The sequence below is a fragment of the Prunus mume genome, linkage group LG7 (assembly GCF_029339155.1).
Source record: "Prunus mume cultivar Tortuosa linkage group LG7, ASM2933915v1, whole genome shotgun sequence".
In the NCBI taxonomy this organism is placed as follows: Eukaryota; Viridiplantae; Streptophyta; class Magnoliopsida; order Rosales; family Rosaceae; genus Prunus; species Prunus mume.
The window spans coordinates 8190330-8213814 of NC_142704.1; the positions used below are offsets into that span (position 1 = coordinate 8190330).

Sequence of the window (23485 nt, forward strand, 5' to 3'; positions counted from 1 at the left end):
ATGAATATCTGCAAAATATACGGTTTGAATTAGTAAAATACAATGCGTTATGGACCCTACAAAGATGTCCATCAAATACACTTATTTGAACATCTCTCAATAAAAACTCTCATATATATATATATATATATATATGTGAGCTTTATATTTTATCTGTGAGACCGTCACCATTTCAATTTATATTGACTTTTCTGATTGACAACCACATGTGTCTTTGTCCCTCGGGTCACTTTAATATTTTAGGTGGTGGCGAAATATAGGCACATGTTATCGCCCCACCGTGTATCTGTCTCAGCCTTGTTTCCTCACTTTGATAATTTCATATGGTGGAGGCTCGTCATGCTTGCTTCTGCATCTCCATTACTCATGCTTTAATTCATCAACTCCACCATCATTCATCAAAAGTGAATAATTGTTTGCATGAAATACATATTATATATGGTGGTTTTCATTAGCTTTTAAAAAAGTTCATGCTACCACTTCATCTTCAATATTCGTCGATATTAATGTATTCTTTTGTTTGATAAAAAGTTAGTCGTAAGATATATCTCAGCTATTGTATTATATTTACTCATTTCTACATAATTTAGACGAAAATTCTTCTCCACAATATATCTTTTTTGCTATCCCTTAATTTATTTTTCAGCTGGAAAGTAGGTTAGATTTGAAGAGCATCTCTTTGATGTTGAAATTTTATGATGTTATGATTGTCCTTGATTTGATACAAAGAGAAGAGAATTGTGGTCATTTTCTAGAGCGTGGGCTATCCTCTTAATAATTAGATCTTAGGTATACACTTAGACGAGTGGTTGTCACAGTTTCCAGGGCCACAGCAACCTGTCTTTAACTATCAATTTGGACCCACGGAAATATAAAACTTGAATCTCCATTGGGTTGGTCATTCTGTGCTAAACAATCATCGCTAATTCCGGCCATAAAATCAATCACCAGCAATATCTACTCAAATTGTTGTCACATCTCTTATAAATGTGGAACTCACATAAAATTTCTTCTATTCAAATCAGTTTTGTAAATGTGAAAAATATCTCAATTCTCTCGTTACTTTAACTACAAATTGTCAGTGATGTATAACTCAATTGGTTAAATTCTTTCATGTCCACCTATGTGGGCAGAGATTTAAAACCCCGAGTCACCAAATGAATATTTGTGTAAACTCCTCTCCCTCAATTGCTTGTGCTAAAAAATAAGGCCAAAAGTTACTTTTGGTCCCTATAGTTTGGCACTTCAACTACTTTTGGCCATGTTGTTTCAATTCAGTCAATTTTTTAGCTTGTAATTTCGTATTTGTAACAATTCATCAATTACAAGTTAGTATTCCTGTCAATTTCTTTGACAGCACAAGGGGCAATTTCATCAACCCAAAATTCTTGACCGTAAAAAACTCTCCCCATTTTATATTAGGGCTCGAAATTGACCAAATTTGAATTTAAAATCTCAATCTTTAAAGAACCCTAAACTCAAAAGGTCAATTTCGAGCGGGGAAAAAAACTAAGAGCTGGAATTTATTTGGCTTATAAGTCCGGCAGGACAGTTGAGATATCATTTCCAAAGACCAATCGAGCTAGGTTTTCAACTTTTCCTGGTTTATGTAAGGACAAGAATTTTCTACTTTGATTCCACTATTAATTGTTGATGGAACCTGCAATTGATATGAGAGTGAGCCACGTTTACAGAATGGACTTGAAACTTTATTTATATATCCAAAAGAGCCTAACCTTTCTTCAGTCTTCCTCCTTTTTTTTTATTTTGGCAATAGTATAATTGAACTTTGCGATCAATTTTCTAGTGACGTGTTACGCAGCCATTAGCCGACAACATGAATTCGATTGTCGATCGATCTTTCTTCTCTTAGTAAACCCAAACATAGAAAATTTCTCTAGTGGGTTAAACGAAGGCTGCTCAATGCTAGCTCATGCCCTCTTTATCTCTTCTACACTAGTGCCTGCTGCCTATATAGCTAGTGCCATTCCACGCACGCACCTATATAAATATACCTACTAGGGTTAGGGTTAGGCAGGCACCAAACAACCAATCCAAACGTATCCCCTTTTTTTGAGCTCACCAATAATCCTTAATTGGATGATTAAGCTTTTGAAGAGACTTGCTGCTCTGAGGTTCAATTCCACTGACACAAAGAAGAATTAGGGTTTTTGAAGCATGAAGAAGCGCCAAGTGGTGGTGAAACAGGACAGCTCGAGGAGGAGCTCGAGCACTTCGTCTTCCATGGTGAGAACTGTGAGGTATGGTGAGTGCCAGAAGAACCATGCTGCAAATTTAGGAGGGTATGCTGTGGATGGGTGCAGAGAATTCATGGCAAGTGGTGAGGAGGGGACAACTGAGGCTCTTACATGCGCTGCTTGTGGCTGCCACAGGAATTTTCACAGAAGAGAAGTGGAAACTGAGGTTGTTTGTGAGTATTCTCCACCCAACACTTATCGGTAGTCATAGTAAAATTTGAAGGGCATTAATGAAATCGTGTGTATAGGAAGAAGGGCCTTTTAATTTCTGAAATTAACTGATTGTGAATTGTTCTCTCTACTTGTATATCATTGTCAACAGACATGACTCTGAAGAGATTATCAAACTTTAATTTGATTGTTCAATAGAAAACTGTTCGTAGGGTTTTGAACACTGTGATACCCCTGGCCACTAGCAGGCTGTACGTCGACAGCTAGCGGTTGTTAATTTTGGTCCGAACAAAAACAAGTTCCTATATATGTTGATATATTGTGTGTACATGTTCTTGAGAGATATGGCCATGGCTTCAGTTATATATTAAGCTTTATTAATTAGTTAAGCTTAATCTTTTTGGTTACATTGGGAGGAAAGAAACCCTGGGGTTTCGATTCTGGGTGCCAAGTATGGGGCATGGGGGCGGGCCACAACCACTGTGGTAACCCTACTTGACGTTAAGTTTAACCTTTCATGTAAGCAAAACCATGATTTTTTTTTCTCTCTATTTGTTTGAATATCTTTGAAAATTAAAGAAATGAAAGTTAACTGTCATACTTAAAGCTCAACTATGTTATTTGTGTACATAACATTAGTTTAAATGGAATATAGACTTCGAAAAGAGCAGAAGCTCTTGTATCTATATACACCAAATTGGAGGGGAAGGGTGATTGAAACAAGGATGAAATTAATGTTTGTAAGGACATAGGTGCTGTGTATATCAGCATAATCTCCTTCTTCATCGACAGATTATAATTATTTTTAGCTCCACAAACATTGATCATAAGAATGACTTTTCTTTCAACACATACTGTAATATGTTATAACTTGTGAAAGGCCCACACATCCAATCATGTTATCATATCACATTTAATTTTTTATTTTTTATTTATTAAATCTGTCACTAAGATTAAAATTACAGAAATTATAGTGTTACAGTACTGCGAAGTGTCCCTCCTCTCTACTTTTCGGTGGTCTCGTGAGTGGAACTTGTTGGAAGCCAAATGAAAGACAGATAATAAAGGAAATTCAAAGCAACATTATAATTAAATAAGTTGAACTAGTGGAAGCTATGCTTCAATGTCTTTGGAGAGATTTGTCCCCTTCCCCACCTACCCACTTAACCCATATGTTTAACGTGGATTTGTGAGATGCCCTGTTAGGTAATGCGTAGGGGGGCGGCCAGCCATGTCAAGAAATTAAGGAAAAGATCACCAACACAAACACACACCCTTTTACTCTTTATGAAGAAATTTATGAGCTGATGGCATCATTTGCAGCTCGAAGGGTTAGGATATAGGGAATAGGTTAAATTTTGAAAGGCTAGTGGAAGAGGTTAGTGCGTAGATCCTTAATTATTGATTAATCAAGAAAATATGAAGAGCTTTAGGGCATCATATAGTGAAGGAATGGAATGAAATGATCATGTGTCTTAGCAGAAGAAAATATTATGCTATCTCATGTGGTAACATCATGATGACCAAGTTTTATATTGTGCTTAATGAAGATATAATAAGGTTTCCTTTTATTGATTAAGTGGAACTTTGAAAGTTGTTCTTCGACACACACATTGCGATCCGATCGATAAAAAAGAATGAATATTTCATATATTATATCAAGGCCAGGAGCAGAATCATTGCCGCAATAGTATAGTGATTAGATTGGTTGAGTCATGTCCAATATGAAAACCATTTCAGGATCAACTAGTCGTTACAATATCCATCGTTGCTCATCTTTCGTTATCTTGGTTTTATTTTCTTTCTTTCTCCTTCTCACTTTTCCAATGAATTTTTCATTATAAATTCCTAGTGTCGTCCTATGTTGTGCACTTTTTTCTCATGACCTACAGGCAAATTGGATGGTGGCAAAGTCTATCCAATCCATGATTGTGGTTTTGTTTATTCATGGAGTGTTTGTTGTTTACATGTTCTGGTGACCCACCCCCATCATCCCTTGGACAGATTTATATTGTAATTAGGGTTACATATCGTATGTTCCAGTATGATCAATGATCATGAGTATGAAATAGAGATAATGCACAAGCTTCTTACATATCTGTAACAGATCAGTCAGTCTATTAAACAATTCAAATGATTTACTCACAACCAAAATATATGTATATATCAGCACAACACAGCAGGGCAGCCTTGGGAAACCTAGCCCAAGTGTAGTACATTGCACATTTTTTCTGTTACTTAAAGTTAAATGTTTGTGTTTAATCGATTCTATCAAATTATATGCTGTTATTGCATGTTGTTGCTTCAAGCTGATTCAAAATTGGAGCAATACAAGCTACCAAAGAAATCAAAGCTGAGCTACTTTTTGTTTTTGTTTTATCGTGAAGGAGAGAGAATCGATACAAATTCTCGAATGCATTGACAGATAGCTAACACATTGCTCGTAATTAAGCTAGTTGAGTTGAAATATTGATTGGATACAAATACAATGACCCCTTGCACTTCTAAATTAACTAGAATAATATATTAACAAAGAAAAGAAAACGAAAACGAAAAACCCAATGACCTATTTGAAGGAGAAATACTTACATGAAATGGGGTAGACTATTTTTTTATTATCTCCGATTATGATATGTAAATGCATGATAACTTTTTTATATGATAGTCTATAATTTATCAAAAATAACAAAACAGTAATATACCCGTTTCATATAAATTTTTCCGTATTTAAAGAGGACAAGGTGGCCGAGTGTACAACTTACAATATAACTGATTGAAAGAAACATGACATCTCACCAGACGCAAAGAAAGATCACTTACATGATTTTGGGAGAGATCAAAAAATGACAGGAGCGCGCAAGCAGATAGTCCAAAAAGTCTAGTGGGGCCCACCTTTGGGCCTAACTTACAATGGGGCCTGCATTGCCCCTGACGTGATCTTTGAGGCCCAATCTCATCACCATCAAACTTTCCTAGGCCCACCCACCATAAGAACAAAAAAAAACACAAAAAAACAAACACAAACAGACAGGAGGGGATGGATTTTGAATCTTACAGCGCAATGTGCGTACTGGCGGTGTCGTTTTGGGTAAAGTCATGTGCTCGCTTCAGATAAGGTCACATATGATCACATGGCTCTCAATCTGAATCACAATCACAATCACAATCTCAAACTCCTCCTCCTGCTGCTGTGGACCTGTGGGCCCGGACCCACCCCATTCAATTATTAGGTTAGGTCACCAGCCCCAATCTGGCATGTACTTTGCCACACCAGATTTTTCTCACACCACCTACCCTCAGATCTTGCCACGTCACCAATCTTGCATCTTAATCCCCTGCTTGCTCTCTTTTTGTGGACCACCCACACTGCAGTTGATGACATTCCCATGTTACTTACCGCATTTTTGAGAAATTACCTGCAAGCCCTTCCAAAAATTATCATAAAGTATATACTAGATAATAAAAAATTTGTTTCAAATCACATAAAAAATAATGAACTTAGGAATTTTCTTTGTTTTCTGAACATGGACAATTTTGGAATATGAGTAACACTGATAAAAACCAGGTACTTTAATATTTGTATTTTTGTATAAAATAAGGTAATCATACAATTCAATTCATGGCAAAGAAATCTATATAAAGCCAATGCTTACACTGCATTCTAAATCAAGCCCCACAACTCCTTCCATCCTTGTTTTGTTTCTACTTCCAAAGAGGCAATGGCCATGGCTAAGCTTGTCTGCTTTCTTCTTCTAGCTCTCCTTGGGATTTCCATGGTTGCAACACAGGTGACCATTTGAAACCCTAATCTCAACTGCACTATTTCTTACTCAATTTCTCTCTCTTATTTTTATTTTTTCCTTCCAATGTTTGCAGGTTATGGCAAAACAAGAAGCCCAGTATCACTTGGACAGTGTAAGTAGTTCCTATTCTTAATGGAGCATGATTTCATAATTTTGCAGTCTGCATTATGGCTAAAATGGTCATTTTCTGTATTTTTTTTTCTCTTTCTCCAGGGAAGGTATGGTCCTGGGAGTCTAAAGAGCTACCGTAAGTACCATCACTAGAACATCCCTCCCAATTTCTCGCCTAAAATGCAGATTAATTAATTTTCTGCCCTTAATAAATGATGTGTTTTTAATTAAGCTCACAATCGAATTACCAGAATGCCCATCACAATGCACAAGGAGATGTAGCCAGACACAGTACCACAAGCCATGCATGTTCTTCTGCCAAAAATGCTGTGCTAAGTGTCTCTGTGTTCCTCCTGGTTACTATGGCAACAAAGCTGTGTGCCCTTGCTACAACAACTGGAAGACCCAGCAAGGAGGACCCAAATGCCCTTGAGCAACCAATTTTGTTTGGTTTCTTCTCCTTAAGAGAGCTACCAAAAATAATCAATATTTAAGCACAATTTTATAAAGCATTTCTTCTTCTCTAGGTCATAAAGTTCACTGACCTGTTGAGAATATTAATTTAATGGTAGTCCATTCCTTTGGGATATATGGTTTTATAACACCCCAAAATGAGAGCGTTGACAGAATTTATGTTTTAATTGTATTAATAAAATGATATTATTCTATGTTATCCGTTGCACACTAGTGGTCTTCGGTTCGAACTCACATATCACCATTAGTGTGTGTGTGTGTGTATGAGAAACTCCCTCCCTCTGTAGTTTAGACCATCACTTGAAGTTTGAAAAAAGAAACTAGCAACAAAAGATAATCATCAAAACTTTGAAGGGAAGAAAAAAGAATACCATAGTTGCATTGCCCCTTCACACAATGTGCATCAAGCTTCAATTTCTTACTTGGGATTATCTAATGGAAGACTAGCTTCTAAGTAAGAAATATTCGGCTCTGTTTTTGACTCTTGAAAAGTGTTTTCAGTTGAGTGGGTTGTTCAAAGTTGAACTTCGGCTAAGCCCAAGACTTTCCTCCTAATTGAAAAGTCTCTTCTCTACTTCGATGCAAATTTCCACCTTAACCATTTTGATTGGTGAGAAATGATTTTTATCAAATTCTTCATAAGAATTGCACATCACACTTCGATTTCAATACTGAAAGAAGGCTTTTTGGACCATTCATAAGGTTGATTAAAACAACTACTATAGTGGTTATTTTTCTTCTTTTTTTAATCATAAAAATGCCTTTTTTAACTTCTCATTAAAATCAATGTTGCACCAAAAGAACGTCGTTTTTGTTCAAAGTTTTATATATCTTAGATGTATATGTTATTTTTGGTAAGATGATAATATTTGGTAACTATATTTGACAATTGTAAGGGATACAAATCATTAATCATACCTTATTAGGCAAGCAACTGAAGTTAATTTTGGGAGTGTAATGTAATGACTAGGAGGATAGGGGGAAATATTGTAATAAATTACCTTTTTTATTGGTCTCCTCAATAAAATCAGCTTGTTTCAACCATATTTTTCGCAATGTTTTCTGAGCCAACAGAAAAAAAGCCAGGTTTTTTGCAATGCAATCTGGCTGAATACTTGATGATTGACGATAGTGTTGATCATAGCAATGAGCATGAAAACCTTATTAATAGCCATGAGGACGAGCGCATCATAGCAAGGCTCAAAAATCAAAATGACGCGAGAAAGGTTCGTAAAGTCATGAGCTTTCTGTTTCCATCGCATGAACAACCAAAAGGATTAGTATAAAGTTTTTTATTTTTTTATTTTTTATTTTTTTATAAATAAAAAAAAATGATAATCAAAGGCCATTGCCCGCAAGAAAGGTTAAGAAATTTATAATAAAATATTAATGGACTTTGTTCAAAGGCCCTCTGTGTACTAGAGAAACCTCCAACTTGGTCCAGTTGAAGCCTGAAAATATATTTGCATGCCACGAAGTTTCAGAATCCCAGTTCATCAGGTACGCTCTTTTTGCTACTTCTAATCTACCCATTTCATGAAAGCATAATTCTTTGAAAACCCAGATGAGAAATTTCTTATTTTTGATTGTTCATGCTCCTTTTTAGTTTTTCTTTTTCTTTTTTCTCTTTTTGCGGCAAATTTTCATGTAGCTCAGCTGCTCAAGAATCCAAATAATGCGTTCTAGTAATCAGCTGCAAGAAGTACTCTACTTAAGTGTTTATTCACTCTCTGCAGATTTATCACTTGCTTTTGCTCAGTTGCTCTGGCGATGATTTCAAGAGAGAGGCTCATGGATTTTTCAGAAACTCAAGGTTTTGTGTGCAGTAAGTTCACAGATTATCCATGGCCTTGAGAAAATAGAAAGCTTTCTCCTTGAATTGATGGTTGTTGTTTTCGTTAGAGATAAATAGTGTCGCAACCTGTTTTGAAAGAATTACAAAATTTAGGCTTCATATTCAAGATGGGTGTCTCTCTGTCCATGTTTCTGGAATGGGTGTCTCTCTGTCCATGTTTCTGGAAGCAAGCTGCTCTGTTAAGTGCCTTGTTTTTCCCTTTTCCTTCTAGACAATTGATGGGGATTAATGTTTCAGAGCAATAAGATGGTTTTTGATCTCTAGGAGAAGTAACATAGATTGCATACCTTCTTTTTGTTCAATTGCCGTTGTTATCTTGTTCAACTTGAAAAACTTGGTAAATTTCATCAATGTCAGAAAAGAGTAGGCTTCCCTCAAAATTTCTTTTCTACTTGATAACAGTTTCTGTGTTCCTTTTAATCCTTTCTTCTGTCTTCCTACTTCAATTTAGCAAAACTTCTTTTACACCCAGTTCAGTGTTTAAGCTTATTCTTGTTAATGGCACATCAGTGTACTTTGAGCCCCTTGTAAAAAGTAAGCAGAAACAACTTCCTTTCCTGTCCTCTGAGGTTTCCGGAGTTGATGCTATAAAATCCTCAAAAAGAAGTGAATTGGCCTGTCAAGTTTCCAATTCAAGCAAGAAATTGGGATCTTTAAGAAAAATGAAAACTATGGCCTGTGATTCAACTCAGGCACTCTTGAGGGTGTTCATGTATGAGTTGCCTCCTGAATTTCACTTTGGGCTTTTGGGTTGGAAGGGAAAGGAGAATCAAACATGGCCAAATGTCAGTATCCCAAGTCGCATCCCACCTTACCCAGGTGGCCTGAATTTACAGCACAGTATCGAATACTGGCTCACCCTTGATCTTCTGTCCTCAAATATCCCAACTGTGGTCAGACCTTGCACGGTAGTTAGGGTGCACAATTCAAGTGAAGCAGATGTTATTTTTGTGCCATTCTTCTCATCTCTGAGTTACAACAGGCATTCTAAGCTCCATGGAAAGGAGAAAGTCAGTGTCAACAAGATGTTGCAGAACAAATTGGTGCAGTTTTTGAAAGGTCGGGATGAATGGAAAAGAAAGGGTGGGAAGGATCATTTGATAGTTTCTCACCATCCAAATAGCATGTTGGATGCAAGAAGGAAATTGGGCTCTGCCATGTTTGTGCTTGCAGATTTTGGAAGATACCCAGCTGAAATAGCAAATCTTGAGAAGGATGTAATTGCTCCTTACAGACATGTGGTGATGACTGTTGACAGCAGCAAATCAGCCTCATTTGAGGAACGTCCTATACTATTATATTTCCGAGGAGCCATATACAGAAAAGATGTATGTTATTTTCTTCTTTTACCTCTTGTCATGAATTATATAGTCTTTAATATTCAATTTGTTTTCAATTGGTGATAGGATGCATGATGAAATTTGTTTTGATTAGCTCATATTACCCAGAATTTGATAGTGGAATGAGTTATCCGGCCATTAGGATTTCCTGGAAAAGGGCTATCTCATATAGAGGAGCAAACAAGTCATTTCATTAGATATGGAATTTAAATGCATAAATTAGTCCTTTGATGCAGGGCAGTCTCCAAAACTGATTGCTAATTTGATATGCTAATATATCCCAACTCCAATGAAGCAACAAAGTGTTTGAATTATGACTGACATTATCCATTTCATAATCATATCATTTATTCTGAATTCTGATGCGCTCTTGTCATTATTGCTGGCTCTTGTTTCCAAAAGGCAGGGTTTTTATTTATTTATTTATTTTATTTTTTTTTTATTTATATTTTGCGGAGCTTCCCTTCTTCCTTTACATCATACACTATTGTTTTAGCAATTATCAGTTTAGAATTTCCAGATAATATGTTAAATAATCTTTACTTTGAATTCATCCAGGGAGGAGTAATTCGCCAGGAATTGTATTATATTCTCAAAGATGAGAAAGATGTACACTTCACTTTTGGTAGTGTTCAAGGAAATGGTATTAACAAGGCAAGCCAAGGAATGGCCTCATCAAAATTTTGCCTCAATATTGCTGGTGATACCCCTTCCTCAAATCGCCTATTTGATGCTATTGCTAGTCATTGTGTCCCTGTGATTATTAGTGATGAGATTGAGCTACCATTTGAAGAGGTCTTAGACTACTCAGAGTTTTGCATATTTGTTCACGCGTCTGATGCTGTTAAGAAGGGTTACCTACTGAATCTTCTTCAAGGAATCAAGCAAGACAAGTGGACCAAGATGTGGGAAAGGTTGAAGGAAATTGTACATCAATTCGAATATCAGTATCCATCCCAGCGTGGTGATGCCGTTGATATGATTTGGCAAGCAGTTTCTCATAAAATATCCTCTATACAATTTAAATTTCACAGAAAGAAGAGATATGACAGGTCAACTTCTGGTATAATAACGAAATAACAATCACCGTTTGAAATGCGAGTCACTAAGATCTCTTGACCTTGCACCCCAGGGGAAACATGAAAGTTTTGCTGAAGGTGGCATATAAGAGACGGAGACTAGTTGAGAAGATATCTGTAAGGGATTTTGTCTTTGACAATATATATCCGTACCCATTGGTTATGTTGATCTACTTTGTAGATAGATAATAATTTTCAATCAAATTATTTATTTTTGAATTTTAGAGTGTAGAATTAGTTCCATTTTTGTTGTTACTATATGTGAAACTTTGATTGTATTGCATGTGAGAATGTGAAGGTGAAAAATGTCTCACTAGTGTGGTTGCGAATCAAACTGGAACCTAGTTTTAGAGAAATGTCAACCTTCGACCTCATGGCTTGAATTTTTATAAATGCTTTATTATAATTATTTTCCTTTTACTTGAGCATGCATGGAAGAGCTCAACAAATAAATGAGGATGCAAAGACAGCAGCAACATTACCTGTGAAACACTCAAAGTTGTGGCTATAAAATGCAAAATCACAAACATTGAATTATAGCAGTCCTTTCTTTTATAGAGAATTCAGAAAATGCATGTAATCTGTGAGTGCCAGCATCATCATTCTCAAAGTATTCGGCTATTGGTTAGGACCTATGTTTATACAATAGAGATGATGCTAGCTCAATGATTGGTTTTTCAGCTGCATTTCTTCAGCTCAACAACAAAAACTTTCGACTAAAACAAACGAAAATATATAATTCTAACCAACCAACTTTGAGAATCTATAAAGGAAGAGGAAGCCCACCACCCTGTTGAACCCTTTTGTATTAGTTATAGCACAGCTGCTTCTTTTGCATGAAAAAACTTAGCTGCCTTCTTCTCCCCATAGGAAGCTGCATCAGCATGTCAACATCTGTTGTGAATCGGGTCTGATCCTTTTCGAACTTTTCTCTTGTTCGATTGATTTGGATCAAATGTCATTGAAGGTGCAGGAGCCAAACTCAGCTTCGCTTGCAAATCCTCTACAGCAACAGCCTTAACAAGATGCAAACTTTTAAGAAATGACATGTGCCCTTTGTCCCATCTGAGAGCCAAATCCATGCTTCTTAAGCCAGAAACCTTTTCTGGCTGGAGAGCTAAAAACCCAATACAGACAAAAAGAACAGCACTCCTATAAGCCAAAAAACCCATGCTTTTAATGCTTGTGCTCTGCAAAATGATGAAATATGTATGTGTAGGAGGTATCTGTGTTTCAAGCAATGATAAGAGAATGAGTAGTGTGCCTCAAACTTTGTTCCTCCCTGTGGTTCATTTCCTGTAAGAATAAGCCAAGGGTATGTCTTTTATGGGATTTGGAAGGCTAAAAGCATAAAGCACAAAGAGGCCCCAGAAGGCCAGAATATGTAGGGAAGTTTTAGATTCACCTCAATCATAAGCCTGCTATAGAAGCAATATAAGGCTGTTTTAGAAGACTCTGACAGGTTTGAATGAAAAGTTAAGTTGGAACACTATCCTTGGGAAGCCAAGTATCTTTTTTCTCAATCGGTTTCCCTACATCTCTCTATCATCTGCATTGCTCTTTTTTACCAAACAAAGACCAGTTTTGGTCTCTTGAATACTTTTCCAACTTGCCACATCATCTGCCCATGCTGATGTTTACATTTACCATGCTGATGAGTCTGATGTGTAGAATTATGAGAACTTGATGAAGAAATCCCAAAGGAATATGCTAAATGCTTTGCATATGTGGCTCAAGCCAACCTACAGAGGTGAGATGAAATGCAATCATTGAAAAGAATTCCACTCTGGATATTTTGAGTTATAAAACATCACAAAGCAATAACATCAATAAGCATTAAACAAGGATCAGGCAGTTCCAAATTTGGATAGCTAATGTAGCAGAAAAGCCATCAAAAGTAGAGATGTTGGAGTAATGGTGGGGAATGGTAATCCCTCCCACCAAAAAATACAAAAACCATAAAAACCCAAATAACCAACCAACCAACCAACGCTACCAATAGCTTTATACACCATACACTTGCTTTAAGCTAAACTAGCTTTAGAATTCCAAGCTCTTCTCTCCATGCAGCAAAAATAAGAGTCTTGGTTTCTTGTGCTAAATGGAATTCCTTTATGCTTTTCTTTGCTCTCTCTTTGGATTGCCCAGTCCTTAAACCCCCCTTCAAAGCTTCAAAGGAAACGCATTTTGGGCTTGCATATCTGCCCTCTTCTTCTTTTTTTGTTCTTTATATATATCTCGTTTATCCATGAAGACCATCTTTGTCTCTCTCTCTCTCTCTCTCTCCCTACCCTCATTTCCTTTTTTTGTTTCTGTTCTTTTCATTTTCAAGAACTACAAGCCTTGAACAAAAGCTCTTTGCTCAAAATAAAAACCAAAAGAAAACTATTGTAAAAGGCAATCACCAGTAGAGTTTAAATTGAGACAAGACAAAGGCAGGTCTTGAGGAGGACGTGGACTGGTCATGGTCCAAGCTGAACATAAGCTAAGATACTCCAATATCATGGATCTCTGCTTTGAGAGCTGTATTAAAGTAAAAGAATTGAATGGAACGTTTGCTTTCCAAATCATCCTTCACCATCACATTTAACTTTAACAACTCCAACACAGGGTGACAGGGTGACAAGGTTTCTTGAACTATCACACAAAGGCATGTCATCAATGAGAAAACCAATAGGAGACTGTCACGCTTCAAGAAATCAATGGTGTGATGCATTTGAATTTAAAGCCTGAAAGCACAAAACTTCACATTTCAAGTAGACTGGCTTCAACATTAGCTTCCGTGATGATTTTATTCAATCTGTATGATAGCATTGTGTCACCCAATGAGTTCTGCACTTGGCAACCAGCAAAATGCAAATAGTTACACAGATCAGAGCATTGCCAAGAGCAATGCAAACTAGCCGGTGGCAGAGACTCGTCTTTGTTTAGATTGGGACTTCAAAACGGAAAATGAAACTAGAGGAAATAAGAAGAAACGGAAGACTGATACATGATGCATGTAAAGTTGATGCTTGGCCAGAAGTTTACATGATCATCAGGATGAGTAAGCGAAAAAATGATAACGAATAAATAGCAGGCAACTGAAGAAATGCATTCAAGATAGTTTGCAAATATAATCTGTGAACAATAGCTCTTTCGACACTGGTTTATCATGCAGCAGAACTGCTGCTGTGAGAACCAAGATTATGTACAAAACATGAGAAAGAGATTAGTAAAGAAAATAGTGAACTTGTACAAGTATTTAAAATAATTCGATTACAGATACATGACAATCAGAAAGCTACAGCCTTCTGATTTTCCTCTACTGCTAGTAGCATAAACAGAAACAATACACTCAGATTTCCAGCTCCAACGTATCCTCTTCACCAAAATAGTACATGCCAGAATTGAGGAACACCGTATTATTGAATTGGCTCCTGATGGGGAGTCACTGCAGGTCCTGGAGCTATTGTGAACTGCAAGCCCCGGCGTTGCCCTGCCTGCAGCATAAATGCAACCTCAGTTGCCGCAAGTGCTGCTGCCTCCTGGCTCAACAGTAAGATACAAACAAATTAGCATGTGACTTTTTATAAAAAAAAAGAGGTCTGCATTTACCAACTGACATCAACAACCAACAAGTCATTCTAGATGGTAAGCATAAATGTGATACTGCGAATCAGATGCACCAACACAGATAAAGAAAAAGAAAAGTGAAGCCCCATCTTCTAGGTAAACATATAGACAACATCCTTGGCAAAACAGTTCTTCAAAAAGACAATTAAAAAAATTCAGCATTCAACCATCTTCCAAGAGCAGAAAGCTTCTAGTAAATGGCAAACAAAAGTTGGTTGCAACATGATTCCTACATTCTTTCTGTGCAATATAAGAAGCATGCCAAACAGCAGGTGTTATCTCGTCTCATTAAGAAAATATAAGAAAAAAATTATTCTTGGGTTCCTTCAAAACACCCAGGAACTAACCTGTCTTTGCCTTCGACGTTGTAATATGCTGATGGCCCAAGCCATAATGTAGCATGGGAGAAGAAAACCAGCAGCCCGGAGCAAGAACAGCTGTTAACAATAGATCACTAGTTAGATGGAGCAAGAATCTGAAATGTTATGAGACACATCCAACATCCACGTGCCACTTACAGAAAAGAAGGTTGAAGCATCATCATCATCCCCATCTCCATTGGGGAGGGTCAAAGCATGCCTCAAGAGGAGGAGAGCCATTAACTGCCACGGAACAAGAGAAGGATTGACATTAAATTTTCTTATTCAACTGAGAGCAGACCATGCCAAGGTATTAAACTGGGAATGTACATAGGCAACAAGTTGCAGGGCCCAGAAAAGCATCTGCAACTAGTTACACCAATTCAGAATGACCAGAGAAAAAGGTATTAAGAAATAAAGAAGTAAATAAAAGATAAAGTTAACGATAGAGATTTCATTAAAGCTGGAAAACGGGGGGAAAAAACATTGAGCTAGGTTTTGCTTATTGTCTGATAGACCCATAAACTAAAATCATAAAGAAAATGATAAGGAAATATGTCATTCCTACATGCCCTACTATTAAATCTTATAGAAAAAAAAATATAATTCCAACACATTATAAATGGCGGTTGCTAAGGCTTACAATTAGAGCAGCAGAGCGGCAAAAAGCTGCTCCACTAGCATTTGTATCAGCATACTCATCATATTCAGCCTCTAGAAAGTGACGTTCAGCCGCTGCCATTGCTAATAGTCGAGGATCACGCAAATCCAAAGGGGTACCAGAGATTGTCCAACCCTCACTGTCAGGCAAATCCAAGAAGCAAAACAACAAAACAACAAAACAACAAAACAACAAAACAGATGAGGGTCTTAAATACAACCTGTACAGCATAACCTGACAAAATAGTAATACAAAGAGAACGATGGGCTTTCAGTGCTCAATATAATTAGAAAAGTCCTTAGAACAAATAGACATTCTCACATCCATCCAGATGTTAATTTTAAAGATAAAAAGATAAAAAATTTCCTCAATAACAACATGAACCAGGTTGCAAAGCATATGTGAATTTAAACTTGCCTGATGTCAATTGTGGTATCTTCAGACTGAGGCGGAGGTGGTGGGGCAGTATAACCAGGTTGGTATGGCTGTACATCCAAGAAACTTTGCATGAAAATTCACACAATGACTTTGCACTTGTGAGTGGATGAAATTCATATTAACCAATTGAAATGATCAAGAGGTTACCAGAAAATGCTCACATGATTTAATATATCACATGGATGCATCATTATAGTTAATTGATTTTAAAACCAAATATCTTCTCATGATGCAACATTGCATTTCATACTTCCCAAAACAGAAAAGGCATGCTTATGATGGCTTCTAAACTAAGAGACGTTGCTTGCTTATATGAATATAAGGAACATCTTTAATAATTATTAATCTCAAATATATAAATGAATCTAGCAGATTCTCCACCGAAAAACAATCATGAAACATGGCAATTGCAGATGCCAGGGATTCTAGAAACTTACCTGATGACAAATTTCACAAGTTATATCTCCCTTCTCATTGCACCATCGCTGGACACATTTTCTATGAGCAAACTGAATTGTAAAAAGAGAGAAAGAAATCACTGGCTTTGCCTTTAAATTCATAATATAGTCTAACAAGACACTGAAATTGCTTCACATATATGAAACTAGAAGAATAATAATGGCTTGCAGTAAAAGATTCATATAAAGATAGTGGGTAGTGAAAAAGAAAAGAAAAAGAAAATAGAAAGAAGAAAACAGAAAGCTAAAATCTCTCAACAAAACCACATAACAAAAACACAAATAAAAAGGAATCAGCAGCACATGTCATGATATAATTTCAAGCCCATGAAGCTGATTTGAGCATAATAGCGGAGACTATCTACAGGGGTAGAAAATAATCTCTGAACTAAACATCAAGAAATAAGACATACTTTTAAGCTGCCACTGCAAGCACAGGGGACTTCCAAATTCTTAACGCTATCTTCTTCCTGGCAAATGCGACATTCAACCGTCTGAATCAGTGGCTCTTCTTCTTCAGATACAACCTTCTCCCCTACCCCCTTAACATCAATGGCGTGAGTGGGTAGCTCGGCCGATTGGGAGCATGAACCCTCTGAAGAAGATCCTGGGGCCTCATTCCCTTGCGGTGATTGCAAGCTTTCAGGTTTTGTGAAGCGGTCAACGCACAGCACCAGGTGATCACCCATTCTTACTCAAATTAAAGCTCCTGCATCAACAATATAGAAAGAAAATTCATTAACTCAAAACAATCTCCTTTGAAATTCAATAAAATGCACTAGTCAAATTTAAAGTTGTGAAATGTAAAGATAGTGATTCTGGGTTTCGTGATCAGGAAAAACAATGAAATAGTCCTGCAGATAAGTGCAGGAAAATACAAAATTGGATCTTAAATCCAAATTCTTTCAATATCTGGACCTAGAAGGAATGGCGAGGAGTTGACCCAGATTTAAGGTTTTAATTGGACTTCTCTACTATCTTCCTCAGTTTTACAAGCAGAAAGCAAAGCTTCAGAATTTCTATAACAGCTCCAATTTGAAGTTCCACTCAAAAGGTTTGAATTTCAAAATTGGCTTTCCCTTTTCTTTAACCACCTTTAGGTCACAAAGGAGCTCCTAAACTACAACAAAAAGGCATATAACCAAACATTAAAGCTTCAATATTTCCCAAACTACCCTGCATTCAAGCCATCTCAACTGCGTGTTTGGATGCTAAGAACAGGAAGGCCAAAGAAAAACTAAAGAAAATCAAGTGCCTAAGCCTAACATTGTATACAATTGAACCGATATGTCATATGATCAGTGCTTCACTGGCTCCAGCTAATTTACCCCGTACAACCTAAACAATAAGAAAACCAAGAAAACAGAATCTCCTCCGGTCTGAGCTACCAAACAAAACTCCTGTACTTGCCGAACCCCAAACTAAATCCCCAACCTTTCCCTAACCAAACCCATAAATTGACACCAAAATTTGACAAAAACTTACCAATACGATCAATCGGTGATACAAAACCCTAAAAGAACAAAAATTCACACCCACGATCGAAATGTAAGAACTTTATGATTTTCTACACCTAAAAATGAAGCATTTACAGCAGAAATGCAGTACGCAAATTGATTAAACAAATTTAGGAGAGAGAAAAATACACAAATCAGGAAAAGAACAAGGAAGAAAAGTACCTGGAAAAGACCTAGAATTTGAGCTTTAGAACTCTGAAATTGTTCTCTTGTGAAAAAGTCTTTTAACCTTTGCCTTTCCACCAAACGGATTTTTATTTGATTCAATTTGAAGGCATCAGGTTCGGCTTGGACGAGCCTAGTTATGCTAGGCTCGGTAACGCCCGTCCATACCTTATAAGAGATCGTCTGTGTTTTCTGTACCAAATGGAGAGTATTAGTTGAATCAAGACCGCTCCTGACCGTAACGTGGACGGTCCAGATCGAATGATTTGATTTAGCGCGTGTTTTAACAGTAACGGTCTTTAACGGACGTCAGAATGTCCGAGGGTCGTCGGTTCGTTTGGATTTGTGACTGCATATGTAATGTAATAATAGTTTCGATTCTAACGGTGATCCAATAGGCTTCTGCCACCTCATGAAAACAATTCGACATATTATTTTTGAATAAATATATATTTTAAAAAAAATTGGTAGGGTCAGAAAGGAAAAATTATTTTGTGTAATTTGTGATATCTAGTCTCAAACACTCCAACCAATCTTATTTTATTAGCATTTTATCTTTGTTTTTTAAATTATTATTGCTTGCAAAATTGAGTATTTAAAATCCAAGTGGTGCCCCATTGAAATGTTGATGAACATGTGAATTGACTCTCCTAGAAGCACCATTCACTTGACCTTGCCCATGTTCAAAGAAGTGTCCAAGTCTTGTGCCTACCAAGCTCCTTTACCTTTTCTTGTCACTTCCAATCTCGTACCTACATAGCAAGATTAAAGCATTAAAATTCGGCTTTTGATAAAACAATGCATCGATACATTGGACGTATTGTGTTATTGGACGATGCCTAGTGCACCAACCTATGTGTGAATAAATTATTTGTTTTGTCAAAACAATAATTTCCAATAAAATATTTAAGGGGAAATTTTCGAACGGAATATTAAATGAAAATACCAAAGAAGGTGAAGAAGAAAAAAAAAGTTACTCTTTTCTTATTTGTTAAACTGTTAGTATATGCAAAGGTTTGCAGGCCAAAAACAAAACAAAAAGATGAAGGGGGTTTGTTGGAAGGGTGGCTTTTGGTAGAGTGGTTTTAATTAGTTGGTAAATCATTGATTTCATTGTAATCAAGGAACATGGAAGAAACTTATATGTTCGGCAACCATTAAAAGTTGTTCAAGTCACTTCGCATCAAAGGTAAGGTTTAAAGTAAATCCCGCAATTACTTGTAGACTAAATGCATTCGGTAGATAATTTTATACTCAACACTTAAACCTAAAAGGTCTGGTTTAAAAAAGATGAAAATATAGATTTGCGCAAGTTAGCTAAGTAAACATTTTCGTCCATTTGCACCCAAGTTTCATTCTCATTCTCGTACATTAGAGTAGTTTAAAATATCACTTTGTAAAACAGCGATAATTAATTTGATATGTACTAGCATCATAGCATGTGCCAATTGGTTTTTTATTTATTTATTTTTTTTTTTTTAAGAAATAAGAAAAGATAACATGAGTAGTTATATTCCATAAAAATAAGACCTATTATATGATTTTGTTTTTAATTTTAATTTTTTTAATATGAAAAAAGTGAATCTACCATATTATTATCATTTAATTAATAATTTCAATTCTTAATATTTGAATTAACAAATGACATTTTGGTATTTTGAATATTTCAATTCTCTGTCTTTGCTTTATATATAGAGATAGATAGAAGATATAGATAAATATAAAGCAAGATAAATTCCCGTGCAAAAGTGATATATATCACGATCCCATTTTTAATTTCTATTATCACGCCACATGAATACTACCAAATAAATATTTATACATCCCAAGCGATGATGATGATTTATTTTTTATTTTATTTTACAGAAACATAATAATCCCCCTACTACCAAAACACTAATAAATTCATTTTTTTATGAGAAAAAGGGAAAGATAATAAAATAACCGGATCCGGTTCCGAAAAGAAAACCCGTTATAGTGCTTGCTGAGTATATCCATATATATAAGGAGGCCCAAAACCTAGGGTTTAGCCTCACAAGCATACACAGATATACGATCATGGCAGAGAAGACAGTCTCTGAACTCGCCGAAACCAACTCGGAAACCGCCACCGCTGCCGAGGACATGGAACTAGAAGCCTCAGAGCCCGCCCCGGCCGAAAAACCCGATGAGGGCACTAACGGCGAGGCTGAGGCGAACGCGAAACGGCTCAGGGATGAGGAGGGGAGTGAAGGAAACGACGCCGTGGCGAAGAAGACGAAGGTGGAGAAGTCGCCGGAAGAGGAGCGGTTGGAGAAGTTGGGGGAAGGAAAAGAGTCGGGTCGGGTCAGCTTGGGCCCGAAGAGTTTCGGGTCGTCCGTGGAGATGTTCGACTACTTCTACAAGTTGCTTCATTATTGGCCGACTGATCTCAGTGTTAATAAGGTACCCAAAGAAAGCTATTTATTTGCTCTTGATCCTCTGAGCTCTGTTTGCTTGTGCTGAAAGTTGTATTGAATTCAGATAGAATAAAAATTGGAACTTTTTCTCAATACATAACTGTATAATTAGCGTTATAATTTGGTGTCCCGTAGTTGTGGTGAATGGGCTTATGAGAATTTTGGTTTGGCTTGTGTCTTCTCTCCTGTTTGGTCGATCATGAACTGTTGGAAAGAAAACAAAAGGCAAAGAGTTTTCTTTTCTCAGAGTCTGAGACTTTTGCGGTTTTGGTAAATATTAATTGGTTGAAAATTGTTTTTTTGCTTTAATTTAATCAGTGAAGTTGGAGTTATTTGTTTGATCCTGGTGTTTGGCATATATTGATCAAAGGAGTCCTGGTGTTTCTACATTGGGTTTTCTAGAGATGGTATTGTTAATTCATATATTTAAAGATCTTATTTATGTGTGAATTCTCTAAGAATATGGTAGGAAACTCGATGGTGGGTAGTTCATGTTCAATTCATTACCTTAAAAGGAGCAAAATTTCATTCCTATGTTAATTGTCTGTCAACTCTCTTATATTTTTATTAGCCTTTGGAGGAATTGGAAGGGGTGAGTATAGGTATGTTGCATGAGAATATACCAAAAAAAGTTTGAAAGTTTCCCAATATCTGAAGACAGTCGCATGAAAAGGAAGATCCAAGTTCACCAGAAAATTCAGCATCCCTAATTTGTACAAAATATCTAGCAACCCTGCTCAATATCCCTTGTTCACAAATTCAATTATATTAAGGCAATGAGATTGGTTTTAGGAATTTTTAACTAGAAAAGAGATTGATTCTAGAAGACTTGTGTAAGTTGGCTGTGATCGTTTCATTCAGTGCCTTCGTATTGAGATTGCTGCTGCCCTGCAATATTTATCCCTTGTTATTTGATGACATATTTGACTGAATCTCTTGTTATGTTGCAGTATGAGCATCTGGTTTTGCTGGACTTGCTTAAGAAGGGTCATGCAGAGCCTGATAAGAAGATTGGTGGAGGGGTCCATGCTTTCCAAGTTCGAACCCATCCATTGTATAAAAGCAGGTGCTTCTTCCTCATTAGGGAAGATGAAGCTGTTGATGATTTTAGTTTCAGGAAGTGTGTGGATCAGATACTTCCCTTGCCAGAGAACATGAAAGCACACTCTGACGCCAATAAAGCCTTAGGTGGGAAAGGTGGCCGGGGTGGCGGCGGTGGAAGAGGAGGTTGGCGTGGCCGTGGAAGGGGTAAGCCGAGAAACTGAATTGTAGTCTCCAGGTTTTCCTTTGCTGGAGGTTTGAGTTTTAGCATAGGTTCAAAGAAGAAAAGTTATGGGCCTTGCCTTATATTCCTTCTATTTTATTGAGATAAAACAGTTGTATTTTCCAAATTTGATTGATAATGGTTTCTTCTGGTTTTTTCCTTTGCGTTTTATGTACTTGTGCACAAGGAAGAATTCGTTCCATTCTAATGCATAATTAAGGAACATTAGAGCAACTCCAGCAGCACAGCCCAGCCCGAGGGGAGGGGGGAAAAAAACAAAAATCTGTTTCAGCCATGCAGCCCAGGCCCGGGGTGTGGGACCCACTAACCCGGGCTGGCGAAGGCAACTCTCGCCCCAGTCCAAAACTTCGGTGGAGGTGACGCCATGACGACGTCGGTGGCGACGTCACACGCGTTATTCAATTTTTTACCGTGCGCGCAATGCACGCGCCAACGTAAAAATTTGAACCGCTGGCCGACGCCAGCCACAACGGGTGGAAGCCACGTGGCAGTCCCCTGCGCTCCGATTTGATTCCAAATTTTAATCCAACGGTGGCGATTTTTGGACAATAAAATTATGAAAAAAAATCAAATTTTTTAAAAAATACTAAAAAATCCTAAAAAATTCTGATTTTTTTTCCTATAAATACCTATAAATACCCTTCACTTTCAACACCAATTCTCATACATTTTATTCTACTTCTACAATTACTCAACATATTTTTCACTCTTCACTCAACATTTTCTTCACTCTTCACTCAACATTTTCATCTCTTTCACCTTGTAATTTTAGTTATTATTTTTATGGCTTCTTCTATTGAAACCGGAGGGGCGTGGAGCACCATGGAAGATGTTTCTTTGTGTGAGGTTTGGCTCCGAGTTTGTCATTGTCCTTGTCAGGCAATGAGATGAAATTTTTCCATATGTGGAAAAAATTCATGCCGATTTTTGTGAAAAATTCGGACTCCACTGTGGAAATGGCATTGTCGAGTAGGTGAAACTTCTCAACAAAGAGATGGCAAAATGGAGAGATGCCTTGGCAAAAGCGATGAATTTGTATAGAAGTGGGGAAAATCGTACTAACGAAGTAAGTATTTTGTAATTTTCGTAATCATTAAGTTTAATGTCCTTATATATATATGTTGTTAATATTTATTGCATTGTCAATATTTTGTTAATATTTCTTGCATTTCAAATATTTTGTTAATATTTCTTGCATTTTCAATATGTTGTTAATATTTATTGCATTTGAAATATTTTGTTAATATTTCTTGCATTTTCAATATGTTGTTAATATTTATTGCATTTCCAATTGTTTCTTCATATTTCTTGCACTTCCAATTTATTTGTAAGGTTAATTGCATTTCCATTATTTTTATTTTGTTACTTGCATATCCAATATATCTTAAATAGTTATTGCATTTCCATTTTTTTGTTAAATAGCTCATTCAAGCACAGATGTGGTTCGGTGCAACCGGG

The 23485-nt window shown here is 36.7% G+C and overlaps 5 protein-coding genes across 9 annotated transcripts; 4 read left to right on the forward strand and 1 right to left on the reverse strand.

Annotated features, from left to right (window-relative positions):
- Positions 1 to 2042: 2042 nt before the first annotated feature.
- On the forward strand, positions 2043 to 2650 carry LOC103338513 (mini zinc finger protein 3). The gene has a single exon (XM_008241726.3). The coding sequence runs from the start codon at positions 2179 to 2181 to the stop codon at positions 2461 to 2463; it is 285 nt and encodes a 94-aa protein (XP_008239948.1). The 5' UTR covers positions 2043 to 2178; the 3' UTR covers positions 2464 to 2650.
- Positions 2651 to 6060: 3410 nt separating this feature from the next.
- GASA6 (Gibberellin-regulated family protein) lies at positions 6061 to 7025 on the forward strand. The gene is made up of 4 exons (XM_008241725.2): positions 6061 to 6217; positions 6306 to 6344; positions 6446 to 6479; positions 6595 to 7025. The coding sequence occupies exons 1-4, from the start codon at positions 6149 to 6151 to the stop codon at positions 6774 to 6776; spliced, it is 324 nt and encodes a 107-aa protein (XP_008239947.2). The 5' UTR covers positions 6061 to 6148; the 3' UTR covers positions 6777 to 7025.
- Positions 7026 to 8672: 1647 nt separating this feature from the next.
- On the forward strand, positions 8673 to 11310 carry LOC103338511 (Exostosin family protein). The gene is made up of 2 exons (XM_008241724.2): positions 8673 to 10000; positions 10571 to 11310. The coding sequence occupies exons 1-2, from the start codon at positions 9023 to 9025 to the stop codon at positions 11090 to 11092; spliced, it is 1500 nt and encodes a 499-aa protein (XP_008239946.2). The 5' UTR covers positions 8673 to 9022; the 3' UTR covers positions 11093 to 11310.
- A 2854-nt stretch (positions 11311 to 14164) lies between these two features.
- LOC103338510 (RING/FYVE/PHD zinc finger superfamily protein) lies at positions 14165 to 18441 on the reverse strand. Of its 5 annotated transcripts, none has more exons than XM_008241719.2 (8): positions 18302 to 18441; positions 17036 to 17331; positions 16602 to 16673; positions 16144 to 16211; positions 15709 to 15865; positions 15225 to 15308; positions 15054 to 15143; positions 14165 to 14618 (listed from the first exon to the last, which is right to left on the reverse strand). In XM_008241719.2, the coding sequence occupies exons 2-8, from the start codon at positions 17309 to 17311 to the stop codon at positions 14496 to 14498; spliced, it is 870 nt and encodes a 289-aa protein (XP_008239941.2). In that variant the 5' UTR covers positions 17312 to 17331; positions 18302 to 18441; the 3' UTR covers positions 14165 to 14495. The 5 variants fall into 5 exon arrangements, with proteins under 5 accessions (XP_008239941.2, XP_008239945.2, XP_088897691.1 ...); XM_008241723.2 differs by lacking the exon at positions 18302 to 18441 and adding an exon at positions 18108 to 18295; XM_089041565.1 differs by lacking the exon at positions 18302 to 18441 and adding an exon at positions 17798 to 17901.
- A 1810-nt stretch (positions 18442 to 20251) lies between these two features.
- On the forward strand, positions 20252 to 22165 carry LOC103338509 (DCL-like protein). The gene is made up of 2 exons (XM_008241718.3): positions 20252 to 20728; positions 21693 to 22165. The coding sequence occupies exons 1-2, from the start codon at positions 20363 to 20365 to the stop codon at positions 22005 to 22007; spliced, it is 681 nt and encodes a 226-aa protein (XP_008239940.2). The 5' UTR covers positions 20252 to 20362; the 3' UTR covers positions 22008 to 22165.
- The last annotated feature ends 1320 nt before the right edge of the window (positions 22166 to 23485 follow it).